Source organism: Haliotis cracherodii, unplaced genomic scaffold (assembly GCF_022045235.1).
Source record: "Haliotis cracherodii isolate W230 unplaced genomic scaffold, xgHalCrac1.p SCAF_10, whole genome shotgun sequence".
NCBI lineage: Eukaryota > Metazoa > Mollusca > Gastropoda > Lepetellida > Haliotidae > Haliotis > Haliotis cracherodii.
The window spans coordinates 42720683-42742383 of NW_027266265.1; the positions used below are offsets into that span (position 1 = coordinate 42720683).

Genomic DNA, 21701 nt, shown 5'->3' on the forward strand with positions numbered 1-21701 from the left:
CCAAAATATTGAATCAACAACGTATGTATGCTCTTAAGCTTGCCAAGGGTAGTAGATTTTAGGGAGATGTTGGGAGCATTGACCAGGTTCCCTGTAGTGGGTGTTGGTTTGTTCAGATTGTTGTTTGGTGATTGTTGAAATGCTGTACAGTTAGACAATTTGATTAATGTAAATGTTCTTATTTAGTTTTCTTTGAAATCTTGCAAAATCATTAGTTGTAGGTTGTTAAAGTGTTCACCATGTTTATTTGCAGTGTTTTTAAGTCAATTTGCCCTCCTGACTGACATTTTGATGGATGTTTGACAGAAAATAGTTCCGGGACCAACAACAGCTAATTTAAAGATGCCTGAACTATTTTCATCAAGACATCCATGCTATGTTAACAATTTCAGATTAATATGAAAGAAATGAATTTTACCAGGAACTATATTCATTGTATGAAATTTCCTCTGTTGGCAGAGATGTCTGTTTATCATGTTTATGGACAAATAGATCATGATAATTGATACTGTTAGTGATGAGAATTGCATTGATGACCAAGGGACTGACCATTGTATGTTGAAGGGGATGGTGCTGAAGGCTGTAGTTCTTTACACAGGGACACAATTTGTGTTTTATTCCTAAGGCTAAACAAAATAATAGTCTTGGTTTTCAGACACTGCCCACATCATCATAATGCCTGCCACATGTTTCATATTAATTCCATTTTGAATTTTTAAAAAAAAATCCTAATCCTTAAAAAAATGTGATCCAATATTGCATGCAGTTGCTTCCTAGTTTAAACAAAAAAACCCAATAAAACATGGCCCGCCCACTCTATTTTTCAAATGTGGATGCCTGAGAACTAATTCTTTTCTTTTTTTTAAGCCTACAAGATATGTTTTCATCTGTTTATTTTTGTGCAGAAATGGAACACATTTACTTTTGACCAGTTTCTGACTGCCATTCCCCTTGAAGATAAGTCGTCAGTCCTTCAGAATGTTGAACCGTTGTTTCTCTGCATGTACTTAAGAGTATGTCATTGATTATGATATAGCGCTGAGACATTATTTCGTGATGATAAATTGGGAAAAAAAGAACCTTGTCAAAATGTAATGAACAACAACCAAATTTTCAGACTTATTCATTGCTGTTTTCTGGCATTGTTGTTGTTTTGTATTTTATGAGAATGTTACCATGGTTACAGTGCAATATTTTCTTTTTCACATTGGATTTCTCCATTTCGACTTTGCCATGAATGTGAATTAATTGCCTTTCAAGTGTTCAGAACTTTTTCTTCGGAATGTTGTAAACTATCTGTAGCATGAAAGACGACCAGTCATTCCCATTGATGATACGACAAGGCTTCATAATATTACAATTGTCAACTTTCCGTGTGTCATATCACAATCTTCAAATAGAAATGGGGGGACACGGCTGGCCCTGTCGTCATTGGCGCCACAATTCGCTGTACGGAGTTGCGTCCCTTGAAAACCTATGATCGTGGGTTTGAATCCCGGGAATCCCCAATTATGTTTCTCGGTTGTCAGCACCATTCCTGTGGGTTTCAGTGGTAAATGTCTGAGACAAAATTTGCTGTGCAGGATTAAGTGAGAAGAGGTTCAAATCCTGGATTCCCTCTGATAGTGGACTTTGGATTTGTGCTGAAACATGTTGATTTAACTGAAATACTGTTCAAAATGGTGTTGAGCCCATGAGGCGCATTCATTCACACAAGAATGAATAAATAGTTAACATTTCATTGGCTATCCAAGCAATTATTTTTGCATTTATGTTTCGATAGAGAGAAAAAATGGGACACACCCAGCTGTTTTCTGTTTTGTGATTGGCTGATAACAGAATGGGCAGTTTTTTTCATTGTTGCATTATTGCGCTAAACGAAGTCACCAGTTTTGTAGTGTTGCCTACAGGGTTTTTTTCTGTTGCAGATTTACACAGTATGCCAATCTCAATGAAATCAGGGGCACGGGTGGCCCAGTCGACTAAGGTGCCAGAAACCTACGATTGTGGGTTCGAATCCCGATTCGGCCCGATTATGTTTCTAGGTTTGTCAGCACCATACCAGTGCTCGTGGGTTTAACCGAAGTGGTAAACGTCTGAGACCTGCATCACTTGGGGCTTTCCTCCTACATTAAGCTGACACGCCGTGATGTAACTGGAATACTGTTAAAAAAGGCGTTAATCCCAACTCACTCACTCACTCAATGAAATCAGACCTTCATTCTTGCTACTGCTATCAGACCCGATTTAATGAGATTGCACACCGTTTTTAACATTGATACCTGCATTAACGCAAAAATATCGATGTCAATATTTCTTTTAAAAATAGTTCTTTCTAGTTTGTGAGTAATGATTACTCTGTTGTTACATGGACGCCGAACATTAACATTCAGCTGGTAAAAGAGGGCGGTCGGGTAGCCTGGTGGTTAAAGCGTTCGCTCGTCACGTCGAAGACCTGGGTTCGATTCCCGACATGGGTACAATGTGTGAAGCCCATTTCTGGTGTCCCCCTCCGTGATATTGCTGGAATATTGCTAAAAGCGGCGTAAAACCATACTCACTCACTTCAGCTGGTAAAACTCTGTACCGCTGATAGTAGCTCACTCACAGTGCCTGGGCTTTTGGGCAGCATGTTGGACAGAAACCATACTCACTCACTCACAGACTACACATGGCCCCAATGGCAGAAGAGGTCACTATTAAGTATTATCTCTCCTGATACAGCCATGTGACAGTCTCTGGCCCAGTTTCCACAAAGTGCAACTATTGTAGCTCTTAAACCGTAGCAGACCATAGATCCGGGGTGGAATAGGTCTTCAGCAACCCATGCTTGCCGTAAAAGGCGACTATGCTTGTTGTAAGAGGCGACTTGGTTGATACATGTCATTGTATCCCAATTGCATGGACCGATGCTCATGATGTCAATCACTGTATTGTCTGGTCCTGGCTCGATTATTTACTTCTGAATATTGCTGAGTGTGACGTTAAACAACAAACAAACAAACAAACAAACAAAACAAACTTAAACTGTAGCACAGACTGGCAATAGCCATTGTGCTAATATTGCTGTGCAGCCCTTTAGTGTGTGGTTAACAGACATCCTGTACACACCTGTAAATGCACATCCTTGTATGATGTATGCTGAACCTGTGTAGATGCATGATACTTGGAAAGAAACGTGAGAGATTATTACGGCTTAGTAGTCCTGTTTTCATAATGGAGTTTGTTACATCCAAAGAGAAAGTTCTGAAAACTATTTTCAGTCAATAAATTGTGATGAAGCTGAGGAATTTGTTTTTTTCTGTTTTTTTTTTTTGTCAGCTGTGAAATCAGTTGACTCCCAAACACACATGGACCAAACATCACCACACGTGAACGTACATCACCACACGCGATTGCAGATCACCACACGCGATCGTAGATCACCACACGTGAATGTACATCACCACACGTGATCGTACATCACCACACATGAACGTACATCACCACACGTGAACGTACATCACCACACGTAAACGTATATCACCACACCTGATCGTACATCACCACACCTGATCGTACATCACCACGCGTGAACGTACATCACCACACCTGATCGTACATCACCACACCTGATCGTACATCACCACACCTGATCGTACATCACCACGCGTGAACGTACATCACCACACCTAATCGTATATCACCACACCTGATCGTACATCACCACACGTGAACGTACATCACCACACCTGATTGTACATCACCCACACATGATCTTAAATCACCACACGCGTTCGTACATCACACGCGTTCGTACATCACCACACGTGATCGTACATCACCACACCTGATCGTACATCACCACACCTGATCATACATCACCACACGTGATCATACATCACCACACGTGATCGTACATCACCAGACCTGATCGTACATCACCACACCTGATCATACATCACCACACCTGATCGTATTATCCAGGGGCTGAAGTGGTGCCTTTTGCTTTTTAGGAATTTTGAAAGTTGTAATTTTTTTTCATTGGCAACAAGTTTGACGTCAACTCTGTTGATACTAGTGTGTTTATCCAGACTGTATGTCTTAAACTAATCATGCTAATAGGTGTTTGTTCATGACACTTTGCCTACACAAGGACTAGGTTGTCAAATAGTGCCTTTTGCTATTTCGGGATTTTTTAAATCTTTATTTTTATTTTATTATTTTTATTTTATATTATCCATGGCAACAAGTTTGACTTTGACACTGTTCATATTGGTGTATTCCTGACATAGAAATACAAAGTTCCGAATCCCAATTCCATGGTATTGTTTTGATAGCTCAATGACTAGTCTTGTATACGAACAGACAGATTATACTTAATGTAACAATCAGATAATTTATTCTTTTGAATTCGTGGGGGCTGGTGGGATTTGTCATCTTCTGATGACTACTTGTTGCTACGGCAGTCTCTAAATAATCAAGTCTGGCCAGATAATCCAGTGATCGACATCATGAGCACCTATCTACGCAAATGGGATATGATAACATGCATCAGCCGTGTCACGGCCTGACCACCTGATCCAGTTGGTGGTCTCTTATGGCAAGCATGGGTTGCTGAAGATCAATTCTTATCCGGATCTTCACAGGTTGTAAAATATTAATAAAGTACTTGAAATTTCTGTGCAGGATGTTTAAAGCTGAACTAGACCAGGGCTATCAGTGCAAGGTTATGCCTACATGTGAACACAGGTATCTTCACTACATGGGTCGAGGAAATAGTCGGTCTGCCAGGCTGTTCAGCTGCGTCACTGATGATAACAGCTAATATGGCCGTGTCTTGTCCACGTGATGCTGGGAAATACACACGAAGGAACTTTGTTTTCCTTATCACAAATATTGTGTTTGAGTGCATGACATGGTTATTCTTTTATCTTTCGAATTTTTTTAAACCTTTTGAAAAAAAATTGATTTTCAGATAGGTCCATATTCTAGGACATAGATAACCTAGATACTCTGTTTAAAGTTATTTTTATCCTTAGGATATCCGGGGGTTGCAACAAATATTTTTTTAATTCGGGTTGTTTCGGAAGTACTCCGATGAATCTCTCGAAATAGGTCAAATAACCATTTTCTAGTAATGTATTTTCTTGAGTATTGTGCGCACTTTTTTTTCCAAAAAACACAGCTGTGTAGAAGGGGGTGCGCATTATACACGCAGTAATGCGTTATTAACAGCAACCACGGTCAAATTACAGCTATTGACGCCTTGAAACGAACTTTAGTTGACAGAGAATGGATACATATATCATAAATGCCATACCTTGACTCGTTAAAAGTCTTATTTGTTAAAGTTTAACGATTCTATATCAACACTTAGTTCTCGCGATCATGTGCATGGGAGCCTCGACGGTGACTTGTCAAACTGGTTCCATGTGAAAAATAATAACCGGCAATAGCGATCAGCTGCTTCGATTAGGGCTATAATTATTTTAAATATATTTAGTGAAAGCTAAAGGTATGCAGCCACTGGTAATACCCTAAGGATCTCAATAATGTATTTGGAACTTGGTGGAAACGTTCTGTGCACACTTCACCCAGCTTAAATGTAAGCGTGTGGACTTCTTTCTTTTTTATTATTATTCTTTGTCCTCAGCAATATTCCAGCTATATGACAGTGGTCTAGACCAGACAATCCAATGATTGACATGAGCATCAATCCACGCAATTGGGATACGATGACATGCATCAACCAAGTCAGTGAGCCTGACCACCCGATCCAGTTAGTCGCCCCTTACGACAAGCATAGGCACCATTTAGGCCAAGCATGGGTTGCTGAAGACCTATCCTAACCCAGATCTTCCAGTATATGTACCTATAAATGGTGACCATAACCTAGTGAGGTGCTCTGCAGGTATGGCTACGTGACACAGTCTACATGTACCAGGAGCCTTCTAGTCATTAATGTTGTCAGCCAACTGAATCCCAAGGGCAAACAGGAGGTAATCACGCACAAGACCAATTACCTTCAATAAATTAGTCCTAGCTTCCCCCAGGACAGAATAACGATTGATGTTGAAGACTTTCCCTTCACTTCCAATTCCACTTCTTTTACATAATCAATTGTGTAATCATGCTGGCTGGAGTGAATGAGTGACCCATCACCATTTTAATAAATACTTAAATTATGTAACGTGCTTAATCATGTTAATAAGAGGGAAAAAACAACTCATTGTCACTTTGGTGAAACCAAGTACGGGTGTGGCACTGACAAACCTTAGATCATTAAGGGGGTGAATATGGGATCTTTACCCACTATCAGCTGATCCTGACACACCCTGGGGACACAACTGTCCATAGAAACTTGTGGCACCTTAGCCCACTGGCTCACATCTTATATGTTATAAAAAATAAATGTCATCGTTTGATGTCTGGTTCCATGTCAGTGTTGAATATCTGTATTTACAGACTGACTGCTGTGCATAGCACGCAGGTCACAAATCAGTTAAGTTAAGCAATGTTGGCCATGAAGATTATTTGGATGGGTCTTCGAGTTTGGCAGCTTGACTCCTGAGAGTTTCTAGGGTGTTGGTCCTGCCCCACACTGAAGCACATTAACACATTGGTGTCTCCTTAGGCAAGTGACTTTGTTCGAAATATGCCTCTGTTGACTCAGCAGTGAATGGGTACCTGGCGGGCTGAGATGGTATTGTGACTGTTAACACTGTGGCGCTTGATGGGCAGTATGGGTTGCAAACTCCTCAGGGAGTAGAGAAATAAAACAAATTGAGTGCACACTGATTCACTGGCTGGGGTAAACATGGTGTTAGCATTTTGAGCGTGCTTTATCATCATCATCATCATCCATCATCATCATCATCCATCATCATCATCATCATCATCATCATCATCATCAGGGATTAGAACCCCTGTGGGGTGAATGGGAATATCAATCACTGGATTGTCTGATCCAGACAAACAAATCTGATTTAGCTGTTAACTTGAATAAACAACAACAATAAATCAATTTTTTGATAATTACATGTATTTCTAACATTTTGATTTGATTTCTATCTTTAGAATTTTTAAATGTACAAAATATTTAAATTACATATTAAATAATGATCTATGCACAATGTCTGTCATAATATAGTAATATAGGGTTCTGTCAAGTCAAGATGAAAGTAATAACAAATAATATTTCCTGGTGGTTTCTTCTTCATTTCCATGTATTGTATTGTGGTAGTGCTGCACACGGAAGATATCAATAGGAATAAACATAAATCTTGTATGGTTTCATATCATATTGACCTCGTATCAATGACTACGTTTTCCTTTAAGTCTATCATGTATATATACATGATAACAACCAGGGTATTTTAGAATATGTTTTGAATAAAATTATTTGTAGTATCTGTAAATCTACAAATATAAAGAGGAAATTAATTACAAGAATAAATGTACATTGAGTATGCATATGACCTTCAACATCTTCATGAATACCATGTTCGACGTAATTAGAAAAAGGGGGCTCTTATTTGAATAATATTTTGGTGAGAAAAAAAGGTTAAAAGATCGTAATTGTCGTGTTTTTTGCTGACAGCCTGAAAGGATACAAAAGAAAAGTATCATACATGACAGATATATTTTCCAGAATTTTATTACCCTAAGGATGCATATAACACAGTGCGTATTATACACGAATAAATACGTCTTGTGTACACTGATCAATCAAAAGGGGTGCTAATTGGGATTGTTCACTATCCAGTAAGATAAGATATATGGATGAACAACTTCTTTATTACTAAATGTATTAGGAGCGATGTTTCGGTGCAGGTTGTAACACCACATTGACAAGACTTTAGTGTATAAAACCACTATCTCCTTAACAACTGTTATATTTACATAGCATCTTGAACAAAGCTTGACAGATGTATACATTTGTACATACAACAAAACAGTTATATACATTACTGTGTCACCATCTAACATGTACCACAGTCAAGGAGGTCGTGGCAATACCGGTAATCTATCTCCGAGACAAAGTCTTATACACAGAGAGCAAATCTCATTCCAATAATGTAAATATACCTAATCTAATATAATTTTTTGTAAATCGGATTAATATGAAATTTATACATTTAGAATGACAATTATGCCAATTTAAAGTGTTCAAGTATTTTCTCAAACAAGTTTTCACATTCAAACACATCAAATCTGACTACCACCATGACCAGATGTTACTGACTGGATGCTCTTGAGGTCATTGATGGGTTACAGCTGGGGACATCAGTCATGATTTGGAATTTGGAATGTATTTGATTTAAACAAGTTAATCAGAGGTGTCAAATCACAATAACAACCTAAGATTGAAACATTACAAGACACAGTTGATGGTGTGATAGACTACTGGAAAAGTCAGTATCCAAAATGTCTTGTTAACCTTCAACAAATATAAGAACAGAGATTAGTGTGATATTATGAAAAAATAAGTGAACGATTTACTGGGATTTTTTTGTCATATAATATTACATCACAACATGTGAGCTTTATGCGAGAGGAAAGGCCAACGTGACAATACCAATAGAACAAATCTGGGTTGACAATCGTAGGATTCAGCTTGTCTGATGCAATTGGAACTCTGGACAACACATTGCACTGAGCAACACAACTGGGCCCCCAGGACCAACTGACACCAAACTTGGATTATGCAGGTAATGAGTCCACAACATCAAAACACTCTTCCTGAGGCAAGGGCATTAACTGACTATAAAAGTCCAGTTCCCACCCTTGCCGAACTTGGCTGGTTTTCAGGAGTTACATTTTGGCTGGACTAACAAGTCTGTGCATAGTCAAATCAAAATTGCCTAACAAACTACATGGATTTCAACGTGCAGATTTCGGTCAACTGCAGGATTTGCAAAGCATGTGTACTGTCAACTGGACGTCGAGAAATATTTTGAGAATCTTTTCACGTTTTCAATCAAGGTGCTCAAGTGAGACCTGTTTTATTTCAATACAGATCTTGATTATCGATCAGATCGTTTTGACTGGGAGCCGCCATTTTATTTGAAGTAAATGCAAGTGATATGAGTGATGGAATCTGATTGGTCAATAGGAGGGACATAGAAGGGGCCTAACTCGTAATAGCCACGAAAGAGCCTGGAAAATCCAGCGTACTTCGGCAAGGGTGGGAACTGGACTCATGTAGATGTATCAAAACATTACATAATAAACATACTGCCACTTTGTTCATATGGGCTAAAAAAGTCATTGATCACAGTGTTTGTTGTGTAAAAAAATACATAGAGGGTGACAGGATTCATCGATGCAGTGAAATATTCAACTATATATGCTACACACAGTCTTATCTCTGTACATATTGTTTCACATACTGTGAACAAAGAAATGTGATTATGCACACAATGCTAGTGTATTGTGTTAGTTCTACAACACTAGAAGTGGGACGATACACTGATGCATCAGTGGATCACGTTTTTTAATTCTCGATACAAGTATCGATCACAGCCGCACACTAAGTAAAAAGCATCGATTCTTTCCTTGACTGTATTCTTTAATAAATGTTACACCAAACACTATTTACTGGTGAAAATTAAATATTTTCAGCCATTGTGCCATACTTGACACTGCCAACTGTAAATCGTTAGTGTGCCGGGTATTTGACCATCTGGTCTATGTAAAAGATGGCTTACACACCACATTTAATGCATGTATTGTGATATGTATCAGATCACACAGCTGGTGTATCGTCCCAGCCCTACACAATAGCATCACACCACAGGAACTCGATGATAGCGTGTATAACATAATATATGCGTTTAGAAAAAAAATCACTCTATGTACATAGAGGGGTGTGATTTTTTTTCTATACGCATATATCATGTTATACACACTATCATTGAGTTTCTGTGCATCACACAGTGTTGTTATTCTTGGATAAAATAGCACATGAAGATATATTCATGATAATATGCAGCATCTAAAGTTCATGGATTTGGCATGTCAGGTTCCGGTATTCCTTCATCATCATAATCTAATCATAGTCATCATCATCATCAGCGTTATGTCATCATTATCGTCCCTTCATCATCACATCATCTCATCATAGTCATCATCATCATCAGTGTCTTGTCATCATTATCGTTCCATCATCATCACATCATCATAGTCATCATCATCATCATCAGTGTTATGTCATTATTATCATCCCATCATCATATCATCTCATCATCGTCATCATCAGTGTCTTGGCGTCATTATCGTCCCATCATCATAGTCATCATCAGCGTTATGTCATTATTATCGTCCCATCATCATCCCATTGTCAGCGTTATGTCATCATTATCGTTCCATCATCATCCCATCATCATCGTCATCATCAGCGTTTTGTCATCATTATCGTCCCATCATCATCCCATCATCATAGTCATCATTATCTTCCCATCATCATAGTCATCATCAGCATTATGTCATCATCATCGTCCCATCATCATCCCTTCATCCCAGTCATCGTCATCATCAGCGTTAACTTATGTCATCATAATTGTCCCATCATCTTCACTACAGCAGCAAGGTGTAAACAGTGTTAAAATACAGATATATCACAGTAAATACGGTAAAATAACAAAAAATATTCATGAATAACCATCACATCATGCTTCTCACACGTCATTGTGTATCACCATATGCATCCTACAAACTGTCACTTGGTTCACTGGAAGAATAGATAACCATGAATTAGAACCAGGATCCAGACACTTGATAAAACTCTGGCCAAGCAAAATTTAAGAATTCTATTAATTTAACACGTTCAATGTATTACTTAGGAAAATACACCACATTTCAAGTACTACTTTAACAAATATGAGATAAACGATCCCGTTTCAATAATCTTGGAAACAAAACAATTCAAGCACCTGTCGTTTAATACATCCTCAAAACTTTCTTGAAGACCTGGGTTAGAATAGGTCTTCATCAACCAATGCTTGTCGTAAGAGGCGACTCACAGGATTGGGTGGTCAAGCTTGGCATGTCATCGTAACCTAATTGCGTGGATTGATGCTCATTATATCAATAACAGGACTGTCTGGTCCAGATTCAATTGTTTACTGACGACCGTCATTAGCTGGAATATTGCTGAATGCCTCGTAAAACAACAAACAAACAAACAAAACAAAATTCATTGATGCCCCAGTTGCTGAGGCTACATCACGCAAGCTCACAACTGGATTTCTACTGGTTCCTGATATGCCACACAATACAATGATACTTCCTAAACAGTCCCATATATCACAGTGGAAGTGTATATGGTGGTGTATATACTGGCATTGTCATCATGGTCCTACACTGTTTACCATAACTCATATATCAGTTTATTACCCAAAGGGTTAGAAATAACACAAGTTCATAAAAATCGTATCTGCACTTGTGCAAATATCATTTCACGCGCACTAGTGTTTTGTTTACGTTACCCTGACGGCGTTGTTGACACCATTCCAATCATATTGTGTAAGGTCGGAATGACGTCACACTAAACACGACGCCATAGCTGAAGATTGTTGACGTCACTTGACAATTGCGGTTTTCTTTTACAGTGGTCATGATCAATGCATTTTTCAAAACGGAAGCTCAAAAAGAATAAGTTATAATGTGTTATAAAGAAACTAATACACTTCCATGTGTGTCATACTGATTTTACAAAACCGTAAAGAATTCATCCCTTGCTCGGGAAATACAATAATTTTGACACTTGTTTTGTAAAATCAGCATGACACACAAGCCCATATAATAATCTATAATATATAGCTACGGTAGATTTATGCCCAATAGCAAATCTTCATCTTCACTAGTGTGCCAGGTGACTTGGGTCAATGGCCCTTGAAAACAAGTAACCCTTGATTTATTGACAACATGGTTCCGATGCACTAATTAGTTTATCAATGTCCTACTCATAAGTACTAACATCAATCCGAAGCCCTGTGTGACAGAGAAGTGTGTCAGAGATGTTGCATAAACAGCAACACATAAATTAAGAACAGTCAATGCATCACCACTACAATATGATTTCAGAGTCTCTTGTCATATGAAATATTATCATCGAAAAGCTTAAAAACTCTTGCAGCTTTAGAATAGGTACAGTCCTATCATCAGACAATGAACAGCAATTACAACATGCTGCAGTCAGTTCCTGATATCCCCTGCTAGCATGTGCCAGTGCCTCCCATCAGCCTCTTGTGCACTGTATGCAGGCCTGTCATACTGACCTCCAGCTTGTCCACAGCCTCGGAGGTCATTCCACTACAGTAGGATACATCAAGATGACGCAGACGCTGACAGTTGGTCTGGACATAGTACAGAGTGTGATTGGTCAGTCTGTCGCAGCTAGACACGTCCAGGTGGGCCAATCGTGGACATTTACTTGTCAAAGCCTCTACAGCTGCATCAGTGATTTTGATGCACTGGTTCAGGTGGACATCCTCCAGGCTTGGATTGTTACGGGCGATGGCAAAAATACTCTCATTGGTCATCCCATGTACCATGCCAAGTGATAAGCTTCTAAGTTCCTTGAATTTTATTGCTTCTTTAAGACCAAAATCTGTGAATTTGGAACATGATGAGAGGTCCAAGGTTCGGAGACCAGACAGGTTGCTGAGGCTGTAGAGATCTCCCCCATTCTTCACCATGGCCTCTAGATCTCCAACTGACATCTTCTTATCCTTCCCACCACTTCCAGATGGTTTCTTGAAAATGTTGGATCCTTGTTCTGAATGTCTGCGAGTGCAGCGGCATTGTCCATTATGGCCATCAAGAACATGGGTCTCATATTTTGAGTCGTCCAGTTCATCAAGTCCCAGTAGTCCTTTGTCTGATAACTCCTTACACCACGCAAGACGTAAGAATCGTAGATACTTCAGCCTCTTGGCGATTGCGTGGACACTGATGTCGGTGATGTTGAACAGAGAGCCAAGGTCAAGGTGAACCAAACTGGGCACAGCTATAGTGAGTTCGACAACAAAGTAGTCAGTCAGGGTAGTGCAGCAGCTGAGGTTGAGATGGGTGAGTTTACTCTGTATTCCGCTACACAGCCCCTGAATCATCCCCTTGCTGAACAGCTCGTAACACTCTGACAGCTCCAGACTTTCCAGGAGGGGCATGTACTTGAACAGTTTAACAGAATTGTCTGTGATCTGCCTGCATTTGTTGGCCTTCAGTGATCTCAGCTGGGTCAGGTTGGTTGCTATGGCAGCGATGCCACTATCAGTGATTTCAGTGCAAATGCTGATGTCAAGCTTCTGTAGACTCTTCTGTTGGCGACAAAACTGACCAAGGCCAGAGTCGGTGATCTCCCTACAACCAACAAGGATAAGTTCCTCTAAAGCAATGTTTTGACATCTGGCTAACTCGGAGAGGTGGCAATTGGCGATGGTGGTCCGGCTTAGGTTCAGTGACTTGAGTTTCGGCCCTTGTCTGTCAACAAAATCCAGGATTGTGTGAAATGTGAGAACAGCAGAGTTGGTCCCGACCTTAATTCCTGGAGGGTAGTAGGTTCCACTGTTGAAAGTTATCTGAGCATGAGCCAGAGACAGTTCCTCAACATTTTGACACACTGAAAGAATTCTATTAAAGCTTACATCAGACAGAAATCTAATTGATGCCAAGCTCAACTTCTTGACATGCTGCAGAGACTCTTTGAGACCCGAAACATCTGACTTGCGGTCCAGGAGATTGCCTGACATAAACAAAGAATTGCAGCTAGTCAGGTCGAGAACTGTCAGATTCTTGCATAGCGCTAGAAGCTTCACAAATGTTCCTTCCGTAATGTTGCAGCCCTTGAGAGACAGGCTCAGTAGGCATTCACTGAGGTATTCAAAGGACTTCACCATCTCATTTATAGAAGCGGTAGAGTTGTCCACGTGGTTCAACACAAGGTGGGTGAGTTTTCTCCTTGTGAGGCCATTAGTTACATCACTGGCTAGGGATTTGACCACTACGTCTCTCTGTAGAGCTGGATCCATGGATGCCTCGTACCATGCTGTGTTGACCAGAGCTGCCTCCTTGCGGTCAGACACACTGAGGAAGCTCAGCATGTGGGAGACTACCTGCAGAGAGAAGCAACAGGTTAGCGTATAATGACTTCTTAAGAAAACACCTACTCAGAGTTACATAGGAAGATGACAGAAATATTAAAAATGTTACTCATTAATAGGATACAAGCTGGAGTCAGTTTGTGTTATGTTAAGGCAAAACTTTTGAATTCCTAAATATCTCTCTCTCTCTCTCTCTCTCTCTCTCTCTCTCTCTATATATATATATATATATATGTCACAAACTTTTGAATTCCCATATCTAGCCAATATATATGTCACAAACTTTTGAATTCCTACATCTAGCCAATATATATATTATATCACAAACTTTTGAATTCCAACATCTAGCCAATATATGTATATATGTCACAAACTTTTGAAATCCCACATCTAGCCAATAAATATCACAAACTTTAGAATTCCAACATCTAGCCAATATATATATGTCACAAACTTTTGAATTCCCATATCTAGCCAATATATATGTCACAAACTTTTGAGTTCCTACATCTAGCCAATATATATATATATCACAAACTTTTGAATTCCTACATCTAGACAATCTTTTGAATTCCTACATCTAGCCAGTATATATACAGTAAACTACGTTTGTAACGAACATGCTTATAATGAACTTACGGATATAACAAACTTATTTTTAGTCCCGGCCATTTGCTGTATATATGTTTATAGTGAATTACGGTAATAACAAACTAAAACTATTGGTCCCCTTGAGTTCGTTATAACCGTAGTTTACTGTACGTCACAAACTTTTAAGTCCAAAGATATGCAGCATAAAGATTACATCCAAAAAACCCGCAAGTATTGCTTCCGTTAAATGATAAATATTTTCAGAATTTTTCCATGACACAAATAATATTACATTGACAAATCTAATTCTGATTTTAAACCAAAACATCATAGATTCCACCAAACAATGAATCATAATATCTCAAAATGTGAGACAACAGGCTGGCCACTTAATTCGCTGATGTTTGCAACTTAAGTGAATTTGTTATTATTCAAGATTATACTTTGTGGTTAAAAAATAACAACAGATAATTTATTGTGTACAGTACTGAGTGTGGCGAGTCACATGTAAAGAGTTACATAGCAGTTGCTTTCCTAGTTTCTATCTTTCTAAAAGTAAAATAACAAATAATGGACATTCCTTTTAAGTATATTAAGAACTGTGTAGATAGTAGATAAATACCTAAAATATGATTTTAAAGCAGGATTAGTGGAACAAGATAATATATTTTAGATTGAAAATTATGAAATCTGATACGAGGGGCGTTCATTAAGTTTTGCACCTTGGATATTTGTGACATAACTTCAGGTTGACATGCGTCATAACAAGTTCCAAACACAACAATAAGTTAGATGTGATGGCTTCATTCACCATAGGGTGGTCACAATCATGGATTCTCTCAAACATGAATAACGCGCTGTAATAAAGTTCCTTACATGCTCTGGTTCACAAGTCGAGAATTGCACAGGCCGCCATATGTGATTGAGGATTCGAACAGTTAAATCACCCACCCTACAGCCCAGACTTAGCGCCCAGTGACTATTTCCTGTTCCGGCAAATGAAATCTGCCCTACATGGAAGACGCTTCCAGGATGACAAGCACATAAAGGCTGCCACAGAGGCCAATCTGTTTTCTATAAAAGTGGTATTAAAAGCTTGAAGGACAAATGGATGAGTGTATTGAGGTGAATGGAGATTATATCGAAAAATAAAAGTGCAAAAGATATTCTGCGACTTGGTCTTATATTGAAGTTGCAAAACTTATTGATACTTAACTCGTATCAATTAATATTTTGTAAACAAAACCCACTACAAAGGACAATGACTCTCAGTTTTAAGAGTCTAGGGCAAACCCTGCGCATAAAAATGAGAACAATTCTCAAGACCATGAAAAAAAGAAGAGTCTCACGTTGGTAGATTGAAAATTATTTTCATGCTTAATCATTAAGCAAAAAGTATGGTCTGAGAGAGCTTAGTAAAGTTCACTAGGCCAGAAGAACAACTACTAGACACAGGCTTCAGCCTAGCGATAGAGTTGCAGTATGGGATGGTCAGCTTTGCTGACTGTGACAGGTCCAACGCCCCCGATTCAAAACTGACGAGTCATCATTGTGGTCATTGGACATATGGGCTGTGTTGTAGTTTGTCAGAGATGTTTGTGTATGAGTCAGTGACATGAGTTACACAAATTAACCCCTGGATAATACACTAATATTATGAATATCAAACGTTACACATACCGCATCCTTATCATATTATTACAATATGCTGGGATCAAATTAGACTTACCGTATTTGACATAATAAGCGCCCAGGCGCTCCGAAAATTAGAAATAGGGGGCTCTTATTAGAATATTAGATAAAAGATAAATTTCGTGGTTTATGCTGACGGCCTGAACTGTTTATATACGACAGATATATTTTCCCAGAATTTAATTGCCCATAATTAGGGGTGCATATAACACACGAGTATTATACACAAATATATAAGTCTTGTGTACATTGATCAATTGGAAGGGGTGCTAATTGGGATTGTTCACTTGCCAATATATTAGCAAATATTGTCGCGGGTGCTTATTACGTCGAATACGGTATTTCTTTACTTCCTTCGTAGAAAGGCTTGATTTGACCAGATTGATAGATATGAATACTGTGCATGATTTTACCAAACATGGATAAAACATATTTACTTTTATCATGTTTACCTATGGTTATAACAAACTATTCAAAAATACCAACAGTTTTACTTTATATTTCACTACTCAACATTTGCTAAGGACCACAACAAACAACTAAGGATACAACGAACTGTTAAAAAATCCCCGATTTATCTCCCATTCATTATCATATAAAATTTACATATATAATGAACTCTCTACAGCGAACTAACGGATGTAGTGACGTAACACATTCTGCAAGGGGAATTAATGGCTATTGTGAATTGGTTTTTCCCCTCAAAGACGTCTCCAGTACCTGTGGTATGTAAGGCTGCTTAAACTTTTTCTACTGAAAAATCTAGTGCTGCAATATTTGTTTATTAGATTGCCAAGCTCATGTTACTATTTACAAAAATATCCAATTGTTTAATCAGTGTTAATACTACTAAGACTGTGAATGAAATGTAGCACAACATTAATACAAAGAGTAGGGGAATCTGTTTCTGTTTGTTGCTTAACGATGCACTCAGCAATATTCCAGCTCTATCACGCTCTATGACGGAAGTCTGTAAAGAATCAAGTCTGGACCAGACAACCTAGTGACTGATATCATGAGCATTGATCCAAGCAACTGGGATACAATGACATTCATCAATCAAGTTGTCAATGGGCAGATCCAGAAGGGAGGGTTCAGACCTCCCTATTTGATAACCAGATGTAGTATGTTGTAGACAATGAGTTGCTGAAGACCTAATTTTTATGGCTAATGGAAGAATCTGAAATGGTGGACAATGTTTTGGGAGTGACATACTACAGATTTAATGACAGTTTTTGTAACAGTCCCAGTTTGAGTTGTTATATTACCATCTTTAACTGTAGACATCTAAACATGAAAAACTTATTTATCACACCGCCATGTCAGAATGATGAGATCTGATTGGTCGACGTGATCTTGATTCTGAGAGGTAGAATACATCCCTTATGCCCCGCTTTGTTGCAAAAAGCTGCATTCCAGTCATTGAAAGTCACGTGACATAACACAAGTTAACCTCAGCTCTATTATACAGCTGTCTTCTATCAATTTTGAATATGGTTTAATTCTTTTACGATGTCAAATTAAAAAATGTGGGTAATATAAATCTGTTGTAGCAGGATCACTCTGGGTACATGGAGTCCCTTGTTAGTTTTATACCACTCGTCTCAGTCTCAAGACACATAAAACCCTATGTACCCCTCGTGATGCAGCTGCAACTTATAATATTCTCATGATCACATGTACAAATACTATAATACATATAGTTTTCACCAGACTTACATATTAATTTAGAAAGAGTTACACTCTAAACTGTTTGTTCCCCATACCTTTGACATGATAAAAAGTTGGTAGAGACTGCCGTGGACCTGTGGGCTACTGTTAGTGTCTCTCAGTGATCACTGTCACATGTAGATAAGCCAAGGTGGATATTTTTAGAGACACGAGTGATAATATCAACACTGTTCTATCATGAAATGAAATAGTTCTGTAACTAGGCCAGAGAAGATAACATCATTGAAATGTGTCTTATGATTCTTATGAGTTCATAATGATTTTGCAAGAATATAATGATAGTTTTCCGAAAGAGATGTGTAGACACAGGAGGGGAAGAAAAGAAGAATAAAAAGTAGTATTTTGAAGTGATCAACTTCATGTGAAACAATCTCGAATTCTTAACGAAATGCAAATTTCCATGATCAATGACCATCACTGTATTTCTCTTGAAGTTGGTCAAACTTTCATTTTTCTTTTTGAACGTTCTTCAGAAAATCAAATGAAGAAATTTCACAAAGAAAAAACGTCTCATTTTGAACTACAAGTTCCATATTAAAAAAGCAGACTGTCGCATGTTTCAAACTGAAAGTTACCAACACAAGCAAAGTAACTAAATTATCAACATTATTTCCAGGTTCATGTTTCTTTGCATGAACGTTCTATAAAAAAAAAACTTCTGTGTTTGCTTTGTCAAGAGCAGTGAACGACAGATTTCCTACATGACATTTTTAAACTACTTGTACACAAGTAACTTGACACAATGCAAGAAGAAATATAACTATAAAAACTATCAAAATGTACAAAAATCTATGTGATTCTTTTTTTGTCCACTATGTGCATGTTTATCCCCATTACGAGTATTTTGGCAATAGGATCAAGAAACAGTCAATCTGATTGGTGGGTAGGGAATTACCCAATGGCTCTAAGGCTTTCATATTCATAATGGTAATGAATTGAATTTTGGGTAGCCTACCTTTCTTGATGTACAAAAACATCAGGGTGAATACTGGTACTGGTAGTATATTTTTCCAGCAAGAATGCAAGTTGTGTTGTTTATTTTCTCCATTTGGTATAAACTCGACCAGTGGGTAGTGGGTCTGGCCTAAGTTTTCTTTAAAACATAACCTTGTGTATAAATATACAAACACTAAACAAGCTAAATATGATTTGACTTCTCTAACTACCAGTGTTACCATGACTACTGGATATCCATCACTTGTTTATGACATAGATATGATAAAAACTTGATTTTGACCATGTTTTAGCACAGGCTGAACTTCAATGTAGAACTTTAATTCAGTTTTCTTCTTAATTATCCAAAATGTTTAAATCATCATAACACTGAACAGACTCAGCTGCAATTTTGAGTTAATGTTTGTTACTATGTGCATAAGCAGGTTCAACTTTGCTCAAAGCATTAAAAGTGCAACTTCAACATGTCAGCCAGGTAATAAGCCACCTTTGATTAAAAAAACTCTTAAAACATCTTCTTGCACTGTAAGATCATCATCATGACATCATGATTATCTCCTAAGAAACCACTGAACCAATGAAGATGAAACTTCACCATTTGTTCACATACAATGTTTCCACTAAGTTGCCGACCAATTGGCGGAATTGTATTGAATAAAATAAATTGTCCCCCCCCCCCAAAAAAAAAAAAATCCTTGAAAAACAAAATTACGATATGCTTCATATTTTTGGAAAAATAAAATAAATATTCTGCCACAAAAATTACATTGTTGCGAAAAATGTATTGGCTGACAAAAAGTGAGCAGGACATACTAATGTCCCTGACTTCGACTCCCAACATATTTTCTCAGAAAATCAACTTATTGCAATCAAACTTTGCACTGCACCTCCCCTATTGGTATAGAAACTGTACCCAATATTTTAAAAGAATCCATGAATTAATTTTTCAGTTATAGGTTGCACAAATATTTCATTAATAAAATTCTAAGTTAACAAATGAAAAATAGCTGTATTTTTTCAGAAAACCCAAATATTGAAAACAAACTTTGCACTGCACCCTCCTGTTGGTATAGAATCCGTACCCACAATTGGAAATGAATCCATGAAGTAGTTTTAAAGCCATAGGTTGCACAAATGTGGAAGTAATAAATTCTAAGTTCAAAACAGGAAAAAAATTCAGAAAATATACATATCAAAATTAAACTTTGCTAGTGCACCTCTTCTATAAACTGCTCCCTAAAATTGAAAAGAATCTGTGCTGCAGTTTTCTAGTTATAGGTGGCACAAACGATTCATTTAAAAAAAATAAAAAAATAAAGTAGGAAAATGAAAAATAACTGTATTTTTGCAGAAAATCCAAACATTGACATCAAACTTCGCACTGTTCTTTTTCTGTTAGAATAGAAAGTGTTCACCATGTTTGAAATATATCTATTCAGTAGTTTTTTAGTCCTTTTAGGTTGGGGGTATACAAATATCTGGTTTTGCAGCTGTAGCTGAAATAACATCTGGTCTCAATACAAAACACCCTGATGTTTCAGGGCACTGTGGCATCTACACCCAAAAAGGAGTTGAGTGGTCATGCAGGCTCGATGACATGGCCCATTTTGTGCCATCTCACACTGACGGGTAATTGCTGATCATAAGAAGGGACTAAATTCAGAACCCCTGGAGATTCTGGGTTCGAATTGGTCCCGAACATCCTATGCTGGTCATAAGAGATGACTTAATAGATCGGGTGGTCGGACTCTGTGACTTGGTTGATGGCGTGTCAGTGTGCCCCGACTCTGTGGACTGTCTAGACTCGATTATTTACAGGCCACCATCATATATAGCTGGAGTACTGCTGTTTGTGTCGTTAAAGTGCCTTTAGCCTTGTTAGCATGTTCAGCAAACACATACAACACATACTTCATCACCTTTTTCCATCATCGGTCTCATACAATTCAAAATGCTTGATGGCCTTTACTGCTTATAATTTAGATGATTGTGACTGAACATATCTTCAGGTTGATGTAAATTGCACAAATGGTCATCAGGCTATATCCTGTTCAAACCATGTGACAAATGAGATGATTTGAAAAATACAAGCATTTGATCTTTTTCAAAGGAAAAGGTACGGTGTCAAAATGGTATCTTATTAGTATCTATGATCTAGCCAGAGCGTTGCACAGGAACTCGTTATTGGTCAGTAAATAAAAACATATACTCCCCTCCCCTCCCCTACATATGATTTTTTAAGGGGGTATTTGTTCTTATTTACTTACCAATAACGCGTTCCTGTGGAGTCATTCACATCACAAGTTGTCATGTCATTGTCATTCTCGAAATCAAGAATCATATGTTACCAGTTGGTTACAGACATAATACACACCAGCACCGTTAACTACTCACCTCTGTCGGAAGTTTTGAAGCCATATTTTATGCAACGTTGATGAAAGACGCCGTCTACAGGTTATATCCGTGTACGTGTTGCGTAAACGATCGTGACCTCAAATGACATCACTACGTGAGGCAGCTGACTTGATGCGGCCATTTTGCTTACAAGAAGTGTCATGTGATTTACCGTTACATAAACAAAGATAAATTTGTATAGAAACAGTAAAACTTAATATGATTCTGCGTTAAAGTAAAAAATAATGTTAA

General features: G+C 38.1%; 1 protein-coding gene across 1 annotated transcript; it reads right to left on the bottom strand.

Annotated features, from left to right (window-relative positions):
- Window positions 1–10436: 10436 nt before the first annotated feature.
- Window positions 10437–21590, bottom strand: LOC139454404 (F-box/LRR-repeat protein 14-like). Its single transcript, XM_071236079.1, has 2 exons — window positions 21450–21590; window positions 10437–14099 (listed from the first exon to the last, which is right to left on the bottom strand). The coding sequence occupies exons 1-2, from the start codon at window positions 21471–21473 to the stop codon at window positions 12201–12203; spliced, it is 1923 nt and encodes a 640-aa protein (XP_071092180.1). The 5' UTR covers window positions 21474–21590; the 3' UTR covers window positions 10437–12200.
- Window positions 21591–21701: the final 111 nt, after the last annotated feature.